This window comes from Gymnogyps californianus, chromosome 1, assembly GCF_018139145.2.
Source record: "Gymnogyps californianus isolate 813 chromosome 1, ASM1813914v2, whole genome shotgun sequence".
NCBI lineage: Eukaryota > Metazoa > Chordata > Aves > Accipitriformes > Cathartidae > Gymnogyps > Gymnogyps californianus.
Window position 1 is genome coordinate 207,614,585 of NC_059471.1, and position 25,600 is coordinate 207,640,184.

Here is a 25,600-nt window from a genome sequence, read left to right on the forward strand (position 1 = left end):
GAGGTAGACAGGTCACCTGAACATCATTAACACTTTGAATGTAGAACTATAGCAAAATATGGTTTTGACATATGGACTATTTCTAGATTTTTATAACTTTGGAAGCATTCCTGCATGGTTGAAGTTATTGGCAAGCTTCCCATTGATTTCAGGAGTTCCTGATAAAATCCACTGATTCTATGAATCAATAAGAAAATCCTCTTTTTGGACTACAACCAAAAAGAAAGTAATGTTTACCATGGAAAATTCAGAATTAGACTTCCACCACTCTGCACATGAGTTTGTTTGAAGAATGATTCACTGTTGATATAGCTGGAATTGCTAGCAAATATATGTTTAAATCATCAAAATTGCCGTGTAACCAGAAATGCTTAGAACTTTGAAATTTCGACTGGATAATGAAAAAGAAATAATGAACTTACTGTCCCTTATTTGAACTTACCGAATCAGAATGCTATGATGCTACGGGAGCTTGACAGTACTCAGCTGGACAGAGGCACTAATCTCGTGGGGCTAGTAAGGGTGTTGCTTGTTTCCTTTTTTGCTAGCTATTGCTGTTGGCCGGTTTTGACATTAAGTGCAGCAGCAGCACCTAAATTCATGCAAGTTATTGGTCTCCTTTGCATCACCTTTTGTGGCATCAGTAGTACTAAGTGATACAGTGAGGGGAGCCCTTTTCCTGAAGTGTAAAGTATATTAAAAGAAATACTTAAAATTCCAAGTCTCTCACACTGGAATTGTAAGGAACTACAAACCTCTTCGTAAAAATTCATGTTTAGGTTAAGCACATCCTTTCCTCTGCAAATATACTCTCTCGGTAATATGCTTAGGCCATTCTCAGTGCAGAATTCCAGCAGGAAGCTCTTGGGGAGACTCAGCAGGACGACAGTATGGATTTGGCTGTATCTGGCATTTTATGTGCAACTCTGCTATTGGACACATGAAGATCTTTAAAGTACCAGTCCTTACTCTTCACACTAAAATCCCTCACTGAAATCAAAACTGGGAACCTAGCAATGGAGTTCCAAACCTTCTTCTTTAAATAAAAAATATGCTAATTAAGTTGTTGTTTTTTATAAAATACTTTATTAAGAATAATAAGAGTAAACAAGGTTACAAAAATACCAACTTTATTAACTAATGAAGATGCCGTTAATTACAGAAGATTTGTAATACAAGTTATAACCACAGTGTTCCCTTTTCATTAGGCATTCAGCTAGTTGTATTTAATGGGAGCATTATTTTTCCCACTTAAATATGAAAAAATACTCTTATCATACACTGAATTCCACAGGTAGCTCCCTGAAGTTAGATCCCATGCAAGGGAACACCATACATAAATGCCCAAGAGTATGTTTAAAAAGGAACACAGTAAAAATTTTAGGGTGAAAAGACATGTTAGTTCCTGCCAGCAGCCCCAACATTCATAAAACAATAATATACCAGTGCACGTGAGGGAGGAAGAAAATAATTGATAAAGAAACAAGGCTAAACAACCAGTCCAATAGGTTTCATACAGGTTCCATGGGGGTCAACTAGTTTACAACCAGCCTTCCAGAAGGATGGCGATAAAGCCTCACCTCCTGTTGCAGTTGCCGTGGAGTTGAGAATCTGTGTGCTTTTCAGTGTACAAGGATGCATGTAGTTCAGTGCACGGCCATAGGGAAAAGCACTGAGCAACTTTCAGCCCCTGCTCTTTTGACAATCACATTCACTGATTTCAAGGGACATTTTGCCTGAGTAGATTTCGACCCTCAGAGATATATTTGGACCCTCGTCTGAAAAGCTCTAACTCAAGTGAGTAGCTCTGTCAAGTACATTGGCATTACCTGCAGCAAGGGTTTGCAGAATGCCTCAGAGAATTTTAATCTTAAACTAGAGAAGAAGATTTCAGCAGTAGCAGCAAAAATCTAGACCAGTACATTCCCAATGAGAGCTACAGTTTCTCTGAGGGTCATGAGGTTTATGAGAGAAAAAGAGATAGGAAAAAAAGCTTTTTTAAGGGAAAAATGTTTTCATTAATGAAAGGAAGAAACATCAGCCAGTTCCAATGCCCAAAGAAAATCAGTAATTAAGTCAAACTAACTTCAGTAGCACAAAATCAGCTCTTAGGTTTTAATTCCAAAATTTTATATCCAGTTATTACACTTTTCAGAGACCAAGGATTAGTTACAGCAAGGAGAATGAAGATGAAATTCAATGAAGTTTAAGAACGTCCTTAGATAAGAATTTAAGTTCTGTACCCTTTAATTCTAATATGAATAAAATCACACCTATGAAGTAAAGTCCAGATCCCACTGAAGTTAGTAAGAGGCTTTCCAGCAATTTAGATGGGCACTAGATCAGGTTCCCTTGTTATTACAGAGAGAAAAATATTAGAACAGTGAAAAAATATCTATAGAGTGTCCTTTCTTAAGAGAATCCTGTAGTTATAACAGTTGCCTGGTACGGTACCATTGGTACCAACAAGAAATATTCACAGGAATAAATGAAGTACAAATTCATTACCACAGATCATTATTCTTCTCTTCCCTTGCTCTTCAGAGTCTCACGTGCCCTCCATATTGAGATAGGGAGAGCAAGAGCACCTGATAAGCAAGTGCATACAAGCATGTTAAGTTCTGGAGCATCAGCTCTGCACAATTTATTTTACTGAGGCACTGCCCAGAACAAACAGGTAAAAATCCTTACACGTTGTCTAACAAAAAACAGTATTTTTATCATATATATATGTGTATATATATATATAAAAATCACAGTCTTCTGCACAGCAGAAGCTTATAACTAAAATATTTTAGGATTCAATTTTTTTAGATAGACATAACAAAATGCCTGCAAATATAATACAATGACCACATAACAGTTCTTAGAATACAAAGAGTGAACATGGAATTATATATTTTATCCACATTCTACTTGTGACTGAAAACAAAACTCACTTGGAGTTTTTTAAAAGTCTCTCTTAAAAAGTTAACCCTTTCAATAAGATATGGTCAGTATATACTTAGTAAGAATACACTCTTCACATACATGGCAATAATTAACTGTAAATACAACAGGCTAAATCCCGCCCTCTTTAGGCCTGGTAAGTAACAGAGCCCAAAAGGAGCATAAAGCCTTCAGAGGCAGCCAGAATAGATCGAGACAGACTATCTGCGTAGCATCCACAACCTCAGATCCGCTGTACAGAGAAGTCACATCTTGTCCAAAGAGACTATTTACATCAGGAGGAATTTCAGAAGCTCTGCTTGCTGAAAGACTTCTTCCTATGTGTCAGTAGAATCTGCTGGATACTTGACACAAATCTCAGCAAGCCAAGCCACTTAAGCATGGGCTGAAACTCATCCCAGTTCACCAGGAGATGTAAGCATATTTGAGTCCCACTGAAGTCAAAGTGCACTGCTGAAGAAAATAATTTGGTGAGTCAACATGAGGGCTGCCTCCCAAGACAGTTCCCCTGAAGTGGTTACTTTCTGCCAGGGCAGAATTCAACCCTGCGTCTTCTGAATGAAATGTCCTTTTGTATGTCTACACCATGATGTCAGCTTAGCGGCTATGCAGTTAGATATGATACACATACCATACAATTTGCTACTGGAAATATTTACAATTACATAGTCACAAGTGAAGTAACAGTGCAGTTACTTATGCAATTACATGTACAGTAGTAAAACTAACAATTGGATATATGTTGTATCAATTTTCCAGAAATTACAGGGTAATTGGTGCCACCTCTAACAACATATTTGTATAATACTTCCAGTCATACAACTAAATGCCTAAAAGAGAACAAGCGCTTTTCATAGATGCTGGTTATTTGTTCCCTTTCCCCGTCAACATAAAGGAAAATGGTGGTTCTACATATAGGCAGAAAACACGAGCTACTAAACTATTAGTGATGTTTTCCATATTACATACAAGATCGTCTCAATCTCTGCAACAATTTTATTACCCTGAAAGGAATTATACAAAGGATATAATTTTGTCCAAATCTAGGTAAGGTTTTATTAAAGATCTTAGGTCTCTGAAAGACTATTAATGTGTAACTTACTTTTCCCAGTATTAAGCCTCTCAGCCAGGTGCCAGATTCAACTATTCTTTTTCCTGCTGTAAATACAGAGTTACTTTCATGAAATAACTAGAATCAACTGAATTTTTAACACTTATCTGTTGAGAAAGATTGGGGCATGTTTGATTGAAATTTCTTTTAACGGCCAAAGTCTGTAGCTAATCAGGATTAATTTTTCAAACTGTATGAAATACTCTCTTTAGCATTGTAAATTCATGGTTATTTCTGGGACTAGCTTTAAGGAAATGATTGATAGTTTGCTAACCAATCCACTTCTATGTCTCTACCCTCATCCAAAAGAGTTTTTGAGATATTTTTTAGGGGACCACATGCACACTGAACGAACCAAGTGCAGAACTAGAGTCTATAAGCACTGTGTAAAAGGAAGTGGTATTGACTTCTATGAGAACTCTGCTTATGGCAGGCTTGTCAAAGTCCATCAATAATGAAAAGATTAATTTCTAAAGAGATTATTTTTTAATGAAATATTGAAATCTTTGACCTCTTATAAGGGGGAAGAGAAATATGATCATATATGCTGTCCTTCGCAGATGCATATATCTCTCAGTAGGTCTTTTGTCATATATGAAGAGAAATATATGGCTCATAGAAAGAATAAGATGTGTTAAATAAAAGTATAATTTGTTTCTCCTTCTAAGATAATCTGAAGAGCAGCATAAAAGAGGTCATATGATCTATTTCTACAAAACCATTTATCATCCAGAAATAATATCTTTGCAAAATTGTTTACCCATTCAAGTATCTTCAGGAGATATGTCACCATACTTGCATATACTGTAAGTCACTCCAACATTTATAAAACAACACTTATAGACAAAAACACCAAAAACACCCATAAATATTAAAAGAAGCTCAACAAACTTGACTATCAAGTAGTTAAAAAATTGTTGATCTTTACATTACACATTAATTCCATGCTGTCCAAAATCTTTCTTTGAATGGAAGTTGTTGAGTTTTTCAGGGTTTTCTGTAAGTCATCATAATCTTGTGTATCCACCGGGAGTAATACGAGACCCGAACAAAAATCCCAGGACGATTTCGAATGGCACATCCGCGGCCAGGAACAATGACACCAACTACTATCTTCAGCCTGTTTTGTTCACAAACCAAGGGACCACCATAATCTCGCTAGGAAAAAATAAATATAAAGAATGTCACTTCTCAAAATGCTTCAAGACACAGCTCCCACCTGTCTCTTACTGAGTGATTTCTTTTGAGGATGATCTAGCTCAATGAACAGGCAATAGAGTTATTCTTGCCATAGGACAAAAACCAACTACCAATATCTTTTTCACAACCAGAACTTGTAAGAACCAATGCTAAGGTTGGCCTTTGACCTTTGGTTGCTTCCCATGCAAATTAAACCCTGTGATCCATCTTTACATGTGATTCTAGTGACTTCAGACTACCAGATCTTACTCTCCTCTTTCAGCTACCTGCAAGCCTAATATTTGTTTATGTGCATATAAACCAGATGAGCAGAAAGTGAGTTGACTGATAAACATCTTTGTTATGATAGCAGGCTTTGCATCAGACTACTGACAGAGCCAGGTTAATATCCTTCTGTCAGTCAACCATCTTGCAAGGCCCTAGGATGAGAATCTATGGATACTAATAGGTGGAGGGGGGGAGGGGAATCACAAACATAATAAAAGGTAATATTTTGTAAACATAATTTTGAGACATAACTTGTTAAAATACTCTTTTTCATTATTCTGAGTAAATGAGACATCTATGCACCAGTACATGCATTCAGTGAAAATTTGGAGTATGGCGAACTCAGATCGAGGTCTTATTTAGCACTAAAATACATCCAGTTTAAATTAGATTGAAACAGTAATTTGGGTACATTCACCTAGATTTGGGACTTGAATATAGATACTGCGGTTTTTACCCAGGCAAAACATATGCTGAACCTAGCAAATTAGCTGCAAAACTAGACAGTAAATGTTCATATCAGACAGTGAGATATTGTTTGAAAAAATAAAAGCTGACAATTAGCATTGTATTCTCTCTGGATCACCAGAGAAACAACAATGCTTGACCTTTATTTTGTTTAGGGTTTTTTTTCTGACGGACTGTAGAGTAGTTCCCACATGAACAATGAACTACGTCAGTACCATCACAGTGGCTCATAAAACACTTTCAGGAGTGGAGTTTCACCTGCCAATCTGATTTGTTTCTCTGCCTGTTCTCTGCTGAGGAAAGCAGCTTCAAAGGGGAACTCAGGGAGCAGGAAACCATGCAGTGATTAAGACTGATTGCTAATATTAATTCAGTCCATTTCTTCTTGCAGGGGAATACAAAGTGCAGGATCCCCAGCAGACTTCCATGCAGATGTTTCATTTATAAGCCTTGACATGTCTAAGAGCTCATTTATGATTAAATATCTGATTTTGAAGAAAATACTTTGCAATAACAAAATGATCTTGTGGAATATTAATAATAAACGGACAAGGCCTCAGCCTGATGAAGACCTCATTTCTCCATGGTTTGGTAGTACCCTTGGGTAGGGAAAATTTCACTACTTTGTTAACATCAGTATTAGGAAATCATCTATTCTACTTCAGATATTAAATGCATAATAATGTTCATGACTGCCCTCCTTCTAGACATCATCACATCAGGCAGATTTTCCACACAAAAGTGATATCTTCCTGTAATAAATGATTTATAGCATTTCTCCTCAGATGTCTTTTCTCCATCATCAAAACTAGTCCCAAGCAACACAACTGTATCAAACTATACTTTCACTGAAGTAGTTCTCCTGTCCTCACTGATACATTGCTCAGGCTTGATTAGGGACACCAAATGCTCTGGCCTTCTGACTAATACTGAACGTCAGTACATTTTTGGATCTTTCTCCTTCTTTCATAACTCTATCAACTCTTTTCAGCAGTGACTTTTTTGTATTTTGCATGCAAGTCCTCATCTAACTAAGTAGGTAAATTTGCTCCAGCCTTTGCTTTCTAGTCAATCAAAATATATTGCTGTTGCTAGCACACAGCCCACTTCAGCCCTTGCTATACAGAACACAAATTTGTCTCAGTCTAGCAAAGTGTTTAGTCATATGAGCATATTTAACATTCATGTAAATCCTTTACTGGTGTGGTGGTACAGTGAAATTGAAGAAAAGGAACCTCTTCCTGCACTCTGGCAGAAAATAGATCACTAGAAACATAAATCATTTTCCAATGCAAAAGATTAAAATAATTTTTTGTGTACAAGTTTAATGCAGAGAGAATAATTATAAAAAATGCTAGTAAATTATTTCTGGGAAAGAAATAGCCAGGCTGATGGCTCCTAAGAATATATTAGGAAATGTAATATTTACCTCACAAGGCCCAGCACCAATGGTTTCAGCCACTGCACAGATTTCTGACTCATTCACAGTGATCTTCCCTTTGAGATATTGGTTGCATTTCTCATTTCCCAAAATAAACAGGTTTGCTACCCGGAGAAGGCCATCATAGTTAATTACTAGGATTGAAAAAGAACGAAAACTTTATTCTATTTTAGGGGGAAAAAAAAATTGAAGATTGAGTCTGGATAAAGTTACTCATGTAACTTCAGTTGTTGTACTTTCTCTCCAGTATTCATATTTTTGTCCATCCTCACTGTTATCATGCCTTTGTCTTTTGGATTTCTTATATTTGCTACAAATGTGATTTGCAAGAAATTTGTTTGATGTGTATGTCTGTTCAGTTCTCTGAGAATATCTGGAGAAATTTTTTGTATTAGAAGAAAAGGCTAGGTAACTGGGTTTACTCTGCAGTTCACCATCAGCTTGCCCTGTCATGTCACAGAAAGCAGAAAAAGTGAGCCTGAGAACGTTGTCACTTCCATCAGTGAAGCAAGGATTTTGCTCCCTGCCTTAAACACGAGTTTATGTGTAACAGTGCCCGCCATGGCCTAGGGAAGGATGTGTGACTTGAAAAATCCTGTAGCAGAGCAGAGTTTTTCTCACTCTGTGCTGGCTCAGCTACACTGAATGACTTTGTGCCTGCAAGGGCAGAGCCACAGCTTTGTGTAATCTCCATTCATCAGTGTGAAGGTCAGGAAGCCCTGTGGAGCTTACTCTTGTTCAACATGTTGAAAGACAAGTCTGTACAAGCTGCAAAGATAAATAAAGGGCCTGGACCTGCCCGTTCTCTGCACAGCCATCAAAAGAAAATGCCAAGCTTGCCCTTCACTGAATTGTTATCCTGCTTTCTTGAATTAAAAAAAAAAAAAAAGGATGTAACCTTTCTTCCTTCCCTGACTAGGATGCTGTGAGGATTATATTAAGTAGTGCATAAAATATAGTACAGGGTCCTTGGATGACAGATGTTATGTATTTACTGTATTACATAACTCCACAACATTGCAAATTCCTTATCAGTTCTCTTAAGCTAAGCTTTCCTATGACGTTGCACTGTGCTCCAGCCCGACTTCCCTGTCCCCCAGACATCCATTCCCCCCCAGAGGATGGCTAATATGGCCATGCTGGGAACATCAAAGGCAGTCATCTGGGAGAGGGCTGGTACAGATTACTTGCCACCCACAAAGAAATGTGGAGTAATGGTTACAAGGAAGGGAGCCTCAGAATTACAATCTAGTTTCTGCTCTGCTTCCAGGACAGCGTGAGTACACTGCTGCTGCTTACTCAGGGTCTGTGGCAAAATGACATTTGAGCACAGTAATTGTTGGAGTAATTATTGTCAACTGGCAGCTATTAACTTTATCATCAACACATAATTAGCCAGATATAGTATTTACCAGACTAAATAAATGTCTGTTCTCCCACATATTTGTATGTACTTCACACAAAAACTGTGTTTAATAAACATTAGTAAAGTTGCAAAGTCAAGTACTCAAAAGTTAGGAAATGCCAGACTTAGGGCTGCCTGTGCATCCTTAGTTCACTGTCTTTGTGTATGTTAATTATGTCTTTGATTACGTGATTCTATACTAGTTTTTCCACAGGGCAGCCTGCTCTGGGATACAGAAAGAGACTGCTCAAGTAGATGAATCGGAATTTTTACAAAAAGGGTTAGAACTCTGCAAAACAATTCTGCCAGATTTTTTGAACACGTAAAACAATATTTTTCTCTAGTTCATTCTTTGAAATGTCTGAATCATTTTGCCTGTCACTGAAACAAACAAACAGAAAAAAGGATGGACTAGTAGAAAATTTTTCATATTAAATAATCTTAGATAAAATGCTCAAAGATTTACAAAATTAGAAAAAAATTGAAATTGCATTTTATAACAAAAGGTGTTGGACAACCGTGGCATCAGGCAATACCAGCAGCCTCACCTATAATGACAAGAGGAAGTAAGCTGTCAACGTATTCATTTAGTTTTTAAAAATAGTTTCTTACATCCAGTGTATCCCCATCCATAAACACTGCAACTGGTCTTCTCTGGAATGGTACATCCAGAAATGGGCAATCGGATTATTTCTACAAAATTTGTCAATATGGCAGGTCTGAAAAGAGAAAACAAATAATAGATACAATGGATTTTACTTAAGCTTCTAAAATCTATCTTAAAAATGATGTTAAATCTATTGTAGACCACAACAATTAAAAACTGTGCCAATTCTTTTCCTTTCTTTTCCATCTTTGAAGAATATGATAGGTTCTTCTACCTACTTTTTGTGCTACAGCTGTTAACTGTCAAAAGATTTCTTGAAATGCTGTCACCACTTTTATGCTATTTAACTTGGGTTTTCATCTTAAAAGTAAGTAATGATGGTATTTCATTTGAATATATAGTTTTGCTAATATGGAGAAAGTTTGAAAGCTCATATATGCACAAGGATCTCAGTGTAGGATCAGTTACACAAGGATCTCAGTTACAATCTGGTGCTTATTCTATGAATTAAAACCATATACTAGTCAATATGAGCTGTTGGTTTTTTTTTTTTTAAAAAAAAGCCAACAAAAAAAACTTCCCAACAAACCTAAACTTGGTTATCAGGAAAAAAAACGTAGGCACAATTTTTCAGAAGTAACATCTGTTTTCTGAGTAAGGTAGATGGACCTGCATTTCTGCATATATCAAGTAAAATTTCTTGCAATGGGAAGTTTACCCCATGGAGACATCATCTGCAGTGTCAGAGATAGTAGAGAACTGAATTTGCAAATCTTATTTAGGAAGGATCTCATTCATCAGTTGAAAAACCTGGAATTGGCAATAATAGCTACTAACCTGCTAAGTTTCAGTAAGACCAAATCTGACCCTGCGGGGCCATATACCAACTGGGAGATATTCAGAACTTGTCTATGCTTCTCCTCTCCCTTTCCTTTGATATTATGGACTCCAAGCCAGGCTTTGTAGTCTTTCAAGTCTTTGTACCTAAATGAGGCAAAGGTGGTTAGGATTTTGCTGAATGTATAATAAAATAACTCAAAAAACTCTGCTTAATATGATTACGCTAGAAGATCTTAACTAATACTCTTCTCTAGAAATGGGTTTATGCTGCCAACTGCTATTCCAAAATCAACATGCTCGGATGTAAGTTTTTGGTCTGAAGCCACTACATAATTTTATCTTTAACTGTGACTAAAATCTAGTTTTTGTTTCCTAGTAGTATCTAAACATTTAGATCCTTGGACAGTATGAACCTTTGAACTTTTTGAGATTTACCCAAGTTCTCTATTTTATTCTGTCCAGTTAAGCAGAAGCATGAGATTATTTTTATAAAGAGGCAATTGTCTAACCATTACACTTGGAAAACATATTTATATTTCTACGTAAAATAGTCAGAGCTCTTTAAATTAACAACAATAACAACAGAAAATGCCAAGGTCTTACAGGACTTTTACATCAGAAAAGCAGTGCTAAAGCCAAACAGGAGGGAAAATTGCTGCATTTAAGTTGAAGAAATATTGTGCTGATAAGTTCCCCAAAATAGATGTATTTCAATATTGCAAAGCTACAGACTACTGTACCGAGAAGGGAAACACTGCCTTGCTGTTAGAACCCACTCTTCCTTTATCAAAGTACCTCCACAGATATGCTTATTCCTGGAAAAAAAAAAAAAAAGAAGAAAAAGAAGAAAAAAAAAATTTAAAAAGTGTTAGTTTCTACATAGTCAAAACCTTTAAAGAGTAGTTTTGCTCCCCACGTATTTTTGCTGATGAAAAGTGACTGACAGCCTGCAAAAACATGTCTCTGTCCCTTTGTAAGTTTCAACACTTACAGTAACACGATTTTGCAGAGATTTACTCCAATGTGTAAAAAACAGGAGAAAAGAGAAATTCAGTAACTCAGTTCATTTAGTGGTTTCAAAGCTGAATTTACAATAAGGGACTTAATTTAAAAAACAAAACAACAAAAAAAAAGGCAAGCTAATTCTTTGTAATAGGAACTGGACTGAAACATTCAAGCAAGTCCCGAAACTGCCACCAGATGTAAACAACATTTGTTCATTATTCATGTAGGTATTATTCAAAGCATTGACCTCAAGGTGGAGAGTTCCTATTTGATTACAAGCCCTATGAGATTTCTGTCCCCACATACTTCAGTTGGAAACAATCTGCAATGTATGACATCCTACATGTGATTATAGGAAACCTGCAGCATAATATATCAAGTAAAATTAAAGCAATTAAGCATGACAGTTCTTTCAAAAATAAAGACGACTGTGGAATGCAGATTAAATAGTTTCCTTCTTTGTGCCTCCAAAATTACGTTTATTTTCTGCAGCTCTTTGGAAAGTGAATCAGAATTGTCAGCAATTTGGGAAAAGCTTAAAATCTCACAATTTATAAATTCAAATCACACAAATGTTCAAAGCTTTGCAAAGAACTGCTGGAAGGAGCCCAGACTCTATATGGAGTTCAAAGACAGCGGAATAACACAGATGCTTGCCTCTTTTTTTTTTTTTTTTTAATTGTATTTTGGTTGAGGAACAAAATATCTAGTCCAAAAGGCTGGATTCTTTTTTAAATACAGATTCTGCCCAGTTTCATTGTAAAAATGTCACAATCAGGAATATAAATGTGTTCTTCCATGTTATGTTTGCATCACTAATTATCAAAAGGAATTTACAAGATTGCATCATCTGCTTTAGAAGATTGACTAGTACACATAGGAAGGTTAAACTTCTTATTTAAATGTGGGACAAATCCAGAGCTGATTCCATGAAATAGATGAAATTCATCCAAATATACTTAAATATACCTGATAACAGAATCTGGATGGGATATGTAAGAAAACATGTCATTGATTAATTTAACGTTTAGAGAGGAGCCTTGGTTGCCAAATACGAATACAAGTTTCTAAGTATCACTAAGCCTTTACTATTCAGACATGGCAATTCCATTTTGAGGTGTACAGTTAGTTTTTTGCAGAAAGTCCTGAAGTCATTATGATTTTGTTTCAGACAACATTCTATTTCCTTCCTTGGTAACAATACAAAATAAAACTACATTTTTATGCCCACATGTAATACTTAAAAATATATTTTGCTGCTGGAGTATTCCAGGAATCACTTTTTCAAAAAAGAATCTGCAATCATTTAAGCACTCATCTACTTAATGGAATTTTGTTGCATAGCACAAAATCCATGTTCAACTACTTTAATATTAGCTATTTAAATTTTAGGCACCCAGATGTAATTGACCTTACCTGTCTAAAAGTTTCTCAAACATCAAGGCTGCTTTAAAAACAGTGTGAAGATAAACTTTTCCAGAGGGTGATTCAGCCCATGTATCTGGTTATTTAGTCTAGGAATAGAGTGATGTTCCTCTAGAAATGTCTTTCTGGACCATCTGCTAGACTTCCAGAAAGATCTAGATCTGATTGGATCTCATAAGATGCAAAGATTACCAAGGATAGGGAGGACCCCAGAATTTCTCTAGCAATGAAGCAATGTAGAAAATAGGCTTTTTATCTTTTCCTTTACTTCAATTTTTCATTTAAGACCTATTTTACAACATGGTTTTAAAAGAGAGACAAATCGTAAGCTAATAGAATTGAGCTGTACTTTAGTCTATACCAGCAGACAAAAAAGACTTTTTTTGTTACTTTTTTTTCATGATAGAAGGTACAGGGCTGATGCATGAGATATATCTCCTGTTATACATTAATGATTCACACTTCCAGCTGATGAGTTATGAACCAGAATGTAGGAAACAGTAATTCTGTGTTCTGGCTTTTACGCAGTAGCAAGGTAAGATCTGCCATAATCTGATACCCATTTCCAGCTGTACTTGTTAGACTCTTGTTTTACAGAATGAAAAGGATTTCCTTATAGCTCCTACTTATTTTTTTAGTACAGAATACATTTTAATTGCATGTAATGATATGAGCAGAAAACTAAATTTGACACAGGTATAAATCCTGAATCCAACACTTCACAACTAAATGCACTGCTGTTAAAGTGAAAATATTGATATGAAACTCAATTTTTTTGTAACAGTCTCTAAAATAAACAGTTTAATGCTGGATGCTAAGCCAATGTTATGAAAAGGTCTGCAGTAGCTAACTGAAAGACCAGAATGCTATGAATGCTTTACAAGTTCATGTGTGTAAGTTAGTGATAATGAACATATAAATATTTCACTGATGGAGTGAACACTATGGAATCACCTGATGTTCCAGGAATGCTAATTTTCTGCTTTTACAGAATTTAACTGAAATCTAGAAGAATTCTTATTATGGTCAACATTTTCTACAGTTCCAAACCAAATATCCTAATAGATGTATTGTCTTTCTAATCAAAGCGATAGTTACCTGTATGTCAAACTAACCACCCATCCTTCGTTAGTTTGTGTTGGGATTCCATTTACAACTCTCAAATGTTTTGTTGAGGCACAAGGAATGACAGTATCTGAAAGCAGGTCCAGAGATCATATTTTACTAAAAACAGCGGTAGGAAACCTGTACAGTTGCACATAAGGACCACAAGAAGGTCAATATTTATTACAAATTAACTTTCCTGTGCTAATGAAATATATTTCTAGAGCATCAAAACTACCTCAGTGAAGCTGGGTCAGTCTATATAAATATTCATAGGGAATATAAAAAACATATATTAAAATAGGTTTTTCGGAGATTTACATAATTATAAAGCAAACATTGAAAATAATTACCGTATCTCACCACTGGCAAGACAGGACAGTGAGAACAGATAAAGGAGTATAATAAAGCTATTCTACATTTTCCTCTTGTAAAAGCAATTTTTCCCAAGCTGTATGTTTTTTTGTACCTTTAACTGATCTTTCTCTTGTTTCCCGATTGGAAAGAAATGGCTAGTCTTAAAGGATACAATACATGCACTGCACAGTACACCTGCAAATTTACTTACCATCCAAGCCGGTTGTAGTAGGAGTTGTATCACCTTCACCTAGACAGACACATAAGATAGCCATAATACAAAATTAAAACATATCTAAAAACTGAATAGAGTAAAAATAAACAGCAAATGGCATATTGTTAATTTTAATAGGTCACAAAGTTTTAAATGTCAATGATTTCTTTAATACTCTGCAAAAGCACAATTTGGTAAGGATTAACAAGAAGGCAGAATTTCGTTCCAGTAGAATGAAATAAGAATGAGATGTTTTGCAACAGGAGTTTCAAGCATTTTTCTTCTTGGCTGAATCCTGAATACATCAGGCTATCTATCATGTTCAGTTTACATGTTTCATTTGAACAAGCAAATGCTGAAAAACGAAGTTGTGACTTCTCTATAAGCTTTCAGGAACTATAGTAGTTATGTGATTAAATCCAAATCTGATTTAATGAAAATTTCTAATCTCCTTAAAAACCTTTGAAACTTCAAAAGTCCTTTTATGTTGTTATCAGCAAAAACTTATCAAAACATGTTCCCCAAAATCTGGTTTGGTTCTTCCATCTAGTCCAAGTCAAAATACAGTTACAACAAGGTTGCTTAAACTTGGTTCAAAATTTTTGCCTTCAGTGAAGTCTGCAGAGTGGCCCAGCATTATGAGCTAGAGGTACAGGTGTAGCAACTGAAAATTTGCACAGGCAAAATTTAAACAGTCTCATCCAACTAGATTTCCACCATTAAACAAATATATATATATAAAAAAAGGCATACAGTTATATACATAGTTAAATTTCCCTGTGTATGTATACACGTATGCATATGTGTATGCATATGTATATGTGCATGTATGTATGTATTTATACATATAAATATGTATATATAGTGCAATTTGAAGAGACCAGTTAAAGGCACCAAGTAAGTACACTTGGGAACTGCCAGCATTGCATCTGTACTGGTTATGCTGGTTATCAGTACCTGAGTAAGCTACTAGTAGTTTAATACTAGTCCATACGAGTTACAATTGTACAACAGACATATTCCAGCTCTGGAGTTTGATTCCAGAAATCGTAATACTCACCATTGCCATATACCCTACAAATGTTTGCTGTGAATATTTCCTTAGGAATTCATAGATCCAGATAATGAACTGAGAGTGAGTGAATAAAATTTATATTTCTTCAGCTGTTGTTCTTTATCTACATTGACACAAATAACCTTTTGCACAGTTTGTTTACTCTTCATATAGATGCCAAAATATCACCTGAGACTTCAAATATCACCTCTTAGAGATGCTACAGTTCAGACTATGAGGAAATACAGCAGATTGTTGCTAGGATTGAACGTAACCTTATCCTTAACCTCTAGAGAACACAGACATGCATTCAAAGCCTGATTTACTATTTAAATGTTCTCCCAGGGTATACAGCACAGTGATTCAGAAATAAGAATTGAAGAGAAAAATTTTGAACATAAATGTGAATTGCACGTTTTTCGGCATAAATCTATCTTTTTCCACTTAATGACAGTTTATTACTGAATTCCTTAGGATTTTTAATTCTGTTTATTTGAGCTATTTGTATTTTAACATGCAACTTTGGAGGGGTGATGTTCCTAATTCTTGCCAAGAGTTAAATCATCCCATAAACATCCAAAAGCAGAATCTAATCTATATAGCACATACACACTTCAGCATATATATAGTGAGTTATCCTAACTTTACAAACAAATACAGATCACACAAAGAGACTATGAAGCTTGTAGCACAGAAGATAACTATCCCTGGGTTTCTTGAGGCCACAGCCAGCATTCTGACCACTAGACAATTCTTTGTCTCCATCCAGCCCTCATTCAATAGCTAGATCTGTTGGAAAAAGTTTGACCATCTGTAATAACCCTTTTATGCTCCTGCTGCATAAATAAGCCTTGAAATCTCCAAGCTGGTCAAGGAAAAGGACCCCTTGTTCATATATTGCACAAGCAGCGTCTGTCCATTCCTTCTTGGTCATGCACAATTGATTCTTGATAGAATTACACATTTTCTGCTGCCACAAGTGACAATAGAAAGGTACGCATACGCATGTGACACCATGGCTTCACTGGGACTGCAGAGTTGACAATGCCTGAGGCATACAAAGTACTCACATCGAGAAATAGGACAGTAATCCCAGGGAACAAGAGGATCATCTGTGTAACACCAGGGACCATGAAAATCATCATCTGGATTGCGGCAATAGTTTTTCTTCAGTTTACTAACATCTGGTTCTCTGAATATTTGTATATGCCTAAAGGGAAAAAAAATTCAAAGTGCTGAAAAGCTTTATACTATAGCCCAAATTTTCAAAGGTTAAATGTTGCTTTGCTCCACACTGTAATATTAGCTGATTGAGAAGCCTACAGGTCAGGGTTTAGGGCTGGTTAAAATCAAAGGGAAGATGAGACCCAGATATTTGCTGGATCTGGGTCCAAGTTTCCTCTGGTTGGTATTTTAAGCACTGTGTCCACTGGACAGCTGGGAGGTTTCTAGATCTCCCACTTGCGCTAAAATCCCTGGATACCCTCAGGAGGGATCATTACACTGGTTAGAAGAGAGTCTGTGTTGCCCTCAGCAAATTTACAGGCCTCTCTGGGATCACAGGTACCTTCTCCCTGCAGATTAACAGTTAGCACAAGGGAGCACCGAATCTGCAAAGAAAGCTGAATCTTAGGCAAAGGAAAGACAAACACAAGAAAGTTAGCAAGACTGAGCAGCAGGCAAGGAGAAGGTTGAATGGCTCTGACAAACTGCAGTGATAGGTCACCTAAGTTGCAAACCTACACGAGGCACTTGAAAGGTGAAATTTTGGGGTGAAAATCTGAAGCAGAGAAAGCTGTTTATTTCTGGCTTGTCAGAGAGAAGCATACAGGCTTCCTAAATTACAGCTGCACTGCTCTTTTAGTTCATAACCAACCATGCATGCTGCTTCTAACACACCCATAACCAGAGTAATGGCTGGAGTGAGATAGATAACTCCCCAAAGAAGTTCCCAGATGGAAAATTTGTGGGAGAAAGAGAAGAAAGGCTGATCTGTGCTCGATTATATGAATACAATTGCATCAAGCATCCAGTAGGTTCAAGCTACCTCATGCACAGCTAACTGAAGACTTATCAGAGCTCTCAGAAGTCATGATCTTAAACCTCTGTCTCCTTTACATGGACAGCAGCACACTGGAATACGTATGCTGTCTCTGATCCTGTGTGGGGAGAAACACATATAGTCCAATTGGTGATTCCAGACAGTGCCACTGAAGTCTGCCTTTTGCAATACAGCTTCCCCAAAGGCTGACTTACTGACTTACACACCTTCACCTGACTGACCATCAAGTCAGCAGCGGGAATCAGGGACAGCCAAATTCCAGAGGGCAATGGCTAATATGTTGGGCACTATGACTGTGGTGATCATGAGCACTAACTCAACAAGTACCAAAGGTAATATAGACATAATCGCATCGACTTCAGAAACTGAAGGAAAACAGGGAAAAGTGTTTCCATCTGGGCCACTAATATGTGTAATATCTCATACATAGCAAAATTTTTGATAAACCTCTGTCTTTGTGAGGTACCTGGAAGTCATTTTTTTGTCACTCCTGAGATTTATTAATCTACTGTTCTGAACCAGCAGAGACAACACTGAGGATCCTGGCATGATTGAAAAAGTCTTGGAAACTCACAACTTCTTTTGTACTTACTGCTGATTCATTTTTACTTCAACAAATAAATTAAAATAACTTGCCATATTCACTACTTGAATATGAAGCCAAAGTAATGATAAACAACAGAAATCGCAAGTTGCTTTAATAACATTTGATGTCAGTGCCATTAGATCATAGACTCAAAATTCAATTTCAGGCTGGAAGGGACCTTCGGTGGTTTCAAGCACCTTGAAGCAGCATGAGCTATGAGATCAGATTGATGAGATAACCATTTCCTACTTCATTCCTGCTATCCTCTCACAGAACAAAACTTTCAAGGACAAAGACGGGGTAAACCAGGCCAGTAAACTAAACACTAAGAAGCATCCCAAAGCCTGCAATTAGTGGTTAGCCTGAACAAAGACAAGTTGTGTAATATATTTAAACACCAAGAAAAAAAAAAGGGAAAAAAAAAGATTTAAAAAAAAGATACTAAAAGCTCGAGGGCATAAGGGCCTATTTCAGAATCACTGCAGAAGAAAAAGAGATGCCATCTGGAGGCAGTATTTATTCAGGACTCACTGAACCATCTCTTTCTGTTTCGTTTTGTATGTACACACCTACGTAAGTCTTCAATATTCTTGTCCCATGTGGAGCAAGTTAGCCCAAATCTTGTCTTGGATAGATTCCCCATGTAACTCTTGCCATTGCCACGATAACAATCTGAATAAAGAATGTTGAGACAAAAAGAATTGGAGGGTGATTGTGCAACATTGAAAAGAAAACTCTTCCTTTCCACCAGTAATCCAAATAATTTAAGACAAGTGTTATATTTAGCAAACACTATACAATATAAATCAGACAGCTGTACAAATCAAATCAGAAAGAAAATGGGAGAAAGTTTTCAAATTTAGATACATAATCTCCTTCTTGAGACCTTCTTTCTCAACACAGTAGCATTTTAAATTTTGTCTTAGATAAACTGGGAAAATTTCTTTCGTAAATAGGCAGTTTATGGTTAATTTAGAAGGGTCACACGGAATATTCTAAAAGTTGTCAGGAGCTGTTTTATACAAAACAAAGGAAAAATGCCCCCTTGTTCCTCCCTCCTCAAAAAACAGGTGCTCTTAGCCTATTTGAAACAGCTTACCTTTGTGTAGATTCTGGGTACTGGCAACAATATATAATTCTAGACATAAGTTCTACTTTGGCAAAATCAAAAAATCAACATGACTTTAATTTTAATGTAATTCAAAAACTTGCCTGTTCACTCTAGCAGAAGTCATGTTTAATTTATAAGCTTTTATCACAAGCCTTTTTGAGACTTTTCAAGAGGATTGTTTAAAATGATCACTACTATAAAGACTTTTTGTATAAAGCTTTTCATTTCATATTCATCAGTATTTTCACCTTTTGATAATTGATACTTTACAAAAAATAGAGAATGAAAGTCAAAGTTTAATCCTTTCTCTGACAACTCTTGCAACTGCGACTCTTTCAAATTTTAAGAGAAAAAGTGGCTAAAATTTAAAAATGGAGATCTTAATGCAGCCTGATGTAGAGTGGTAGGTCTGCCGTCTTAGCCTCAGCTTATGCTATGATTGACATCAGTTCTCAGGATGCAATAATACTCCTTAGAGTAATACCAAGACCTCATGGGAAAAACAACATTTGCCTGAACACTCAGAGTGGACTTTACAGGCAGAGGTAACAGCTTGAAGCTAAGAAGCTATATGGGAAGTCCGACATGGCTTTTTTCAGCTCAACTCCTTCTAGACAAGGGGGTATATGGAAAAAATAAATTTAAAAAATTGCTTTTGGTGGCCTCATATGCAATTACAAAAAGACTGTGAACCAAGGCAATCATCTCAGCTCTGGTAAAAGACCTTTCAAACCAAGAAAGGTAAGACAGTGAAGCAGATCTCCAGCTATTATAAAATGGCACACAGATTCACCTTGTCTAAAAATCAGATCCAATAGCGAATCTTTGCTGCAGCTTTCCCTGCTGGAATCAAAACATGAACTGACAAATTAATCTCATTTACACCATGAAGAATCCCAAGTATGCAAATAGAGCCAAAGCGGAATTACACAGGTGTAATACAGATGTACTGAGACCAACTTCTCCAGTTTTCAAGCCTGCCTATCTGCCATTTGGAACAGTACAGCATTCACTTAAAATCATGTTATCGCCCTTCCTTCTGTTACCTTGTTCATTTGATACATCGCACTTAGGAATCTGGGAGCAATAACCAATACGGATGTTTGGGTCAGTGGTAAAACACCAGGGTGATTCAGATCCATCTGGATTTCGGCAGTAGTTCTCCCTCAAATCCCTATAAAAATAAATATGTTAGCTCACAGCAGGGATAACCTAAAACAACTGATGCATTCTATTGCTTTTTATTATGAATTAGCAATAATATAGGCTCCTTAAGGTCTGTATGTTACTGATCAGTGTCAAGTGCAAGGAGGTGAGGAGCCAGTAAGAATACAGTGTCCAGAAAAATATAGTAATTGTAGTAAGAATATTGTTATGGGAATTCATTTTCAGTGGACCTATGTTTTGACTGGATATAAGATTTCATTTGAAGATTAACAATGTTTTCAATATAGCTTATTTTTATTCAGGATTCTCCATCAAAATTTGCATGCAAGCTGACATTGGATACACCTGCAATCCATTACAAGTGCTTTTAAACACAAACATTATTGAAGTGCTTAAAATTCCCTGTACTTTGAATGGTTCTGCTGAGTTTAGAGAAACAGTCCTGTAGGCTGTCAGCAATTCATTTAAGAAACTGAATCTTGGAATACAAAAAAATGTATGTTGAAATTCTATACAGCTGTTACCTTTAAAGTAAAAGTTAGTCACAAGGGAACACCTTTAAATGTCTCTTGCAGCTTGCATGAAATAGTCAAACCTCTTAAATGTAAGTTTTATTTTCCCATCTCCTGACAGTTGTTGCCATGTTCTGTGCATCTCCATATTTCACTGTATTTTTCCATCTGCAGCACTTACTGATAATAGACTATGGAAACAATGGGCTTAATACTGTAATTCTTACTCATGTGAGTTTAGAACAGTTGTACCAACAGTTCTGTTGATTTTACTCAAGCTATTGACCTGAATAGCCACTACACTCTCAAGCATTAGCTGAATAAGCTTTCCTGATATTGTTAGCCCCTCTACACTGCTAGGAACATTCTTAAAACTGCACGAGGGCCTAATCCTGCAGATGTTACATAGGTACAGTGCAAATTGGCTTAAGTGGTGGTTTGTCTGAGAAAAACCTGTGGGATCAGGCTCAAGCACTAACTTCCAGGTAAATTCCAGGTGGTCCTGAGATTGACAGAGGAGGCTCAAGATCAGTCCTATTTTCCACTACAATGAAGATTGTTACATTTTCAGTAGATGTGTTACAATGCACAGTATTTGATCAATAAACTGAACAATAGTAGTGAAGGGATTAAGACAACAAACCTAACTGTTTTGCTCAAACAAGCTATTGTTGGAGAGATAATCCGAACTCAGACTGGAGTGTGTTCTTTACCTTGAAAGATCCACACTATTAAATTTCAGCACAAGCCCAGACTGATATTTAGCCATCAATAAAGACATTTAGTACAAACTGGGCTTTGGGTCCATGCTGGTCAGCTAGGTTTCCTCTATGCTCAGTGAAAAAAGGACTGAAAGAGCATAACTAAGGTAAGTGCCTAGACTAAGTAGATTATTCACATCCTGGGAGTTTATGAACTGTACAGAAAGGTTAGATGACCAGTGGTCCTTCTGGTAAAAGCAGTCCTATTCATGCAAGTACATTTAGTAATGAGACAGAAAAAGGATTAAAAAGATGGAAAATAAAAGAAGTGTTGTCAAATATTATAAACGTCAAGTATTGCCAAGGAGATTACACTTAGGTAACATTTGGACATATTAAGTTAAAGTCAGTAACCAAACTGCAAACAAGTACTTACCTCCATGAAAGAAAAACAACAGTAATGTACCAGCACTATTGGGATTCAGATCCCAGTCTGGAAAACATCCAAACACTTCACAAGGTGAATACATGCTTGAAGAAAAAGTTCATAAAAAGCCCCACAGTTTCACACAAGTTCATCTAGAACTAATATTTTGAGATATGAAGAACTGATTTTCCCATGTTCAAATGTTTTCAGCATCAGTAAGTAGAATGAATGCATCAGGTCGCAGAGCAGGGACAGGGATCCTACGGTCTGCTTCGGTGGCATGAATTCTAACCATTTGAAAACTATGCTTTTTTCCCACTGCGGTAATATCCACATGTTTCTACTCACTTGCACTTGAAGTTCTCAGGAGTGATGTTGTGCTGATGAGGAAACTGGGAGTCCCACCGCTGGCACTGGATTCCACTCCATATGGTGTTGACTGTGCCACGGTAACCCTCACCCTGTCCCTGAATGCATGTTAACGTCTCAGCTGTCGTCTCCGTGCTGTTCACGATGCTTTCATCTGCAGACCCAGACAAGAAATGCTGTTTCATTTTCTTAAGACTGAGCCTGGCTCAGGATGTCAGGTTTGAACTCTACATTGCAGTTCAAATCATGGTAATTAGAGTTGCTTGGTGAAATTGCAAATCTCATGTCTTTTACAGAATAATTTTCTCCTCTTCACATTCACAATATCCATGAAATCAAAATAGTGTTAGAACTTATGCTAGTTTATCCGCTTGCAGGAAAAGAATCTGCAACATTTAAGAGCTTTTATTTAGTGAGGCACCTGGCCTATGCTATATCATTGAAGGTCAGGAGATATTCTTGGTTACTCTTTCCAGTTCAGCAAATATTTTCTCATTTGCTTAGCCTTACAGAACTGCGTGACCACCCATGTGCGCACTGTTAAACATGTTAATACGTGTTTGCAGGATTAAAACCCGATTGGTTTTCTCCAAAGAATTCCCAGAATATCAAATCACAGGAAAAAAGATGCAGATTGAAAAAAAAAAAAAGAAGATAAATCCTATTATAAAGTAATGTGCTAAATCCTCCTTGAAGTTTCTTTTTTTATGCCTCATATAGTTAGAGGAAACAAAACAAAACAAAAAAAAGCTCAGCTTTTGGAAATCAAAGATCAGTATTCTCTACAGAGAGACAAATGTTTTAAAGACTAACAAATTCATCAGACTCAAGATCTTTTACAGATGTTGATATACTCTGCATTCACCCTAGTGTGGGCTGTCTTGAACTAAATTCAGAAAAACAGTGGTTTTTGAAATTACTTATTCACATAACTTGAAAGTCTCTTTTTCTTTCTTATGCAATTTTCATAATTGCAAATTAATGGCACAGATATTGCATCAGATATATACAAAGTAGTACAAAACTAAATACACTACAGTAAGAGCAACACTTATACGATGTCCCAAAAAGCTCCCAACATAATATTTTTGTAAGTAACTGCCCATCTGTTGGTAATGGCTATTGTTCACAAGAGTAATTTTCTTAATTACCTTAAAAGTATTAGTTGCCAGCAATAAGTATTTTAATAAAATTTTAAAAATAGTTTTCTTCAAATGGTCCAGTGATTAGAACAATATTTGTGTGTTATTCATAATATAGTTCATTCCTGGTAACTTGAGCCAGTTCTATGAACTTGCAGAGAATATGGATCTTAAGGAAACCAAATGTCATAACAGACGGGTTTGGCTGATTTGCTGTCTAATCTTCTGCGTTAAAGATCACTTCCCTGTCAGATGATAACATCAAGTTGTGCAGTTGAATTTTACATTTTTCCATGCTGGAGAAAATTTCCCTTTTTCCCTTCATCTGGTTGATGTTTTTACATCAGTGTTTCACAGTCAAATTAATTTCCTGTCTTTCCTTCCCAAGGCACTTTGTCTGCAAAGGTTGTCCTGTTTCAATGGGATTGTGAGTTCCAAGTTCGTTCCAAAGTCAAAAGGACATGGCACTGCAAGTATCACAAGCAGGCTTCTGCAGGCTGACAAATGCACTCTTTCTAGTGGATTCATCAAACAGGCTTGCAGCTAGTAACTATGTTTTTAATCATTATTACTCACTTTTTAAATAGTCACACAACAAAAAGACAAATTCATACATCTAAGAAATACATAGCTGCATTTTTCAGTTTTCCATCATAATTAATATACGAAAAGAAATCGGAATTATATTATAAAATAGCTCCTAAGCTGATTAGACTGAACATTGCTGTGCCACATTCAAATACATATTAGTCTTTTCAAAAAATATATGCAATGCTTTTATGAAAAATGAAAGACCTGCGGTGTATAATTTGGCAAAAAAATAGTTATGTACCATGATAAATTTGAGCATACATATGGTACCCCAGCTGCATAGTATTTCCTAAGTAAATTAATAAATTATAACTATATAACTCTAGCAAAAAGTCTTCTTAAATAATAGTAATAATGCATAAAAATTCAACCTAATACAAGCTATTACAAAGACCTTATTTATATACAAGAAGTTAGTATTTCAACTGTAATGAACTGTATAGTACATATACTCTGTACTCAGTCATACTAGGCAAAAAGTAATTAGGTTGGCGTTTATGTATCATTGTCTGTGTTTTTTTTTTAATATCACGTACCTGAAATGAAATAACTAATGCATCAATTAATTTAAGCAAGGCCATAGAGTCATTATTTAGAGCATTCCTTCTTATACATCTACAGATATACAGCTCATCGCTAAACCTTACACTATGTGTCTGGACAGTGACCTCTATCTGTAGATCAGATTTTAAAACAATTTGTCCGTGTCAAAATATCCTATTTAAAGGAACCAGACAAACTTAACTTTCATATTGTCATGAATTTTTGCACAGCCAAACCACTACTGGAAAGACTTACATTATAATGGCTAAGAGAGAAATTATTTCAAAATCTGCGAAGTGTGATGGATTATCTGCTACTACTACTTTGTGGCGGCTCTCAATAAGAATTCTAGTGATTAAGAGGTTCACTAAAATATTTTTATTTGAATTAATAGAGCAATTCTAACATTCAAAAAGGTGCACAGAACCCTCCCCAAACTCTTCTTGCTATACCACCTGCATTTCCTACAAATGTCTGATTTTGAAACATGAAAAATGAGACTCCAAAGTATTTCTGAAATTTAATTGTGAAATTCTGAGGACTTATGCCCTCAGAAACAACCTTTCCTATTCTGGCTCTTGAGTCTCACAGAAAGCTCAAAAATTATCAAAAAAGGCTCGAGAAATCCTTCATTCAGCTGGCGATTTCCACAAACAGGCATGATGGGAACAGTCTCCCTGTTCATGTCAATGAAAGGTGGGCTGTATGTGCACAGGACCATGCAAAAGCTTGAGGAGCAGTGCCTGCCTCACCAGGCGTTGCAGAGGTGCTCTCCAGACTATAAGGCAGTTGTCAAACTTTAAGAAGTGCCCAGGTTGTCCAAGCCTACAACTTAAATAGTCGTCTCCATTCAGTACTGGCCTTGTTCTTGAGGCTAATTACTGTTGTCACCCACATAGACAATTATCTAAAGTTTAATAACTCCGAGCATGAACATCAGAT

The 25,600-nt window shown here is 36.3% G+C and overlaps 1 protein-coding gene across 1 annotated transcript in view; it reads right to left on the reverse strand.

Moving 5' to 3' along the window:
* Positions 1-4,574: 4,574 nt before the first annotated feature.
* HGF (hepatocyte growth factor) overlaps positions 4,575-25,600 on the reverse strand; it is a 78,364-nt gene continuing 57,338 nt past the window's right edge. Inside the window, exons 8-18 of the mRNA XM_050905743.1 lie at positions 22,362-22,536; positions 20,253-20,380; positions 18,665-18,767; positions 16,518-16,657; positions 14,391-14,429; positions 13,817-13,913; positions 11,029-11,103; positions 10,286-10,432; positions 9,454-9,560; positions 7,425-7,570; positions 4,575-5,218 (exon numbers count right to left, since the gene is read on the reverse strand). Of these exons, the coding sequence (XP_050761700.1) occupies positions 5,048-5,218; positions 7,425-7,570; positions 9,454-9,560; positions 10,286-10,432; positions 11,029-11,103; positions 13,817-13,913; positions 14,391-14,429; positions 16,518-16,657; positions 18,665-18,767; positions 20,253-20,380; positions 22,362-22,536 (1,328 nt within the window). The 3' untranslated portion in view covers positions 4,575-5,047. The remainder of the gene's footprint in view (positions 5,219-7,424; positions 7,571-9,453; positions 9,561-10,285; positions 10,433-11,028; positions 11,104-13,816; positions 13,914-14,390; positions 14,430-16,517; positions 16,658-18,664; positions 18,768-20,252; positions 20,381-22,361; positions 22,537-25,600) is intronic.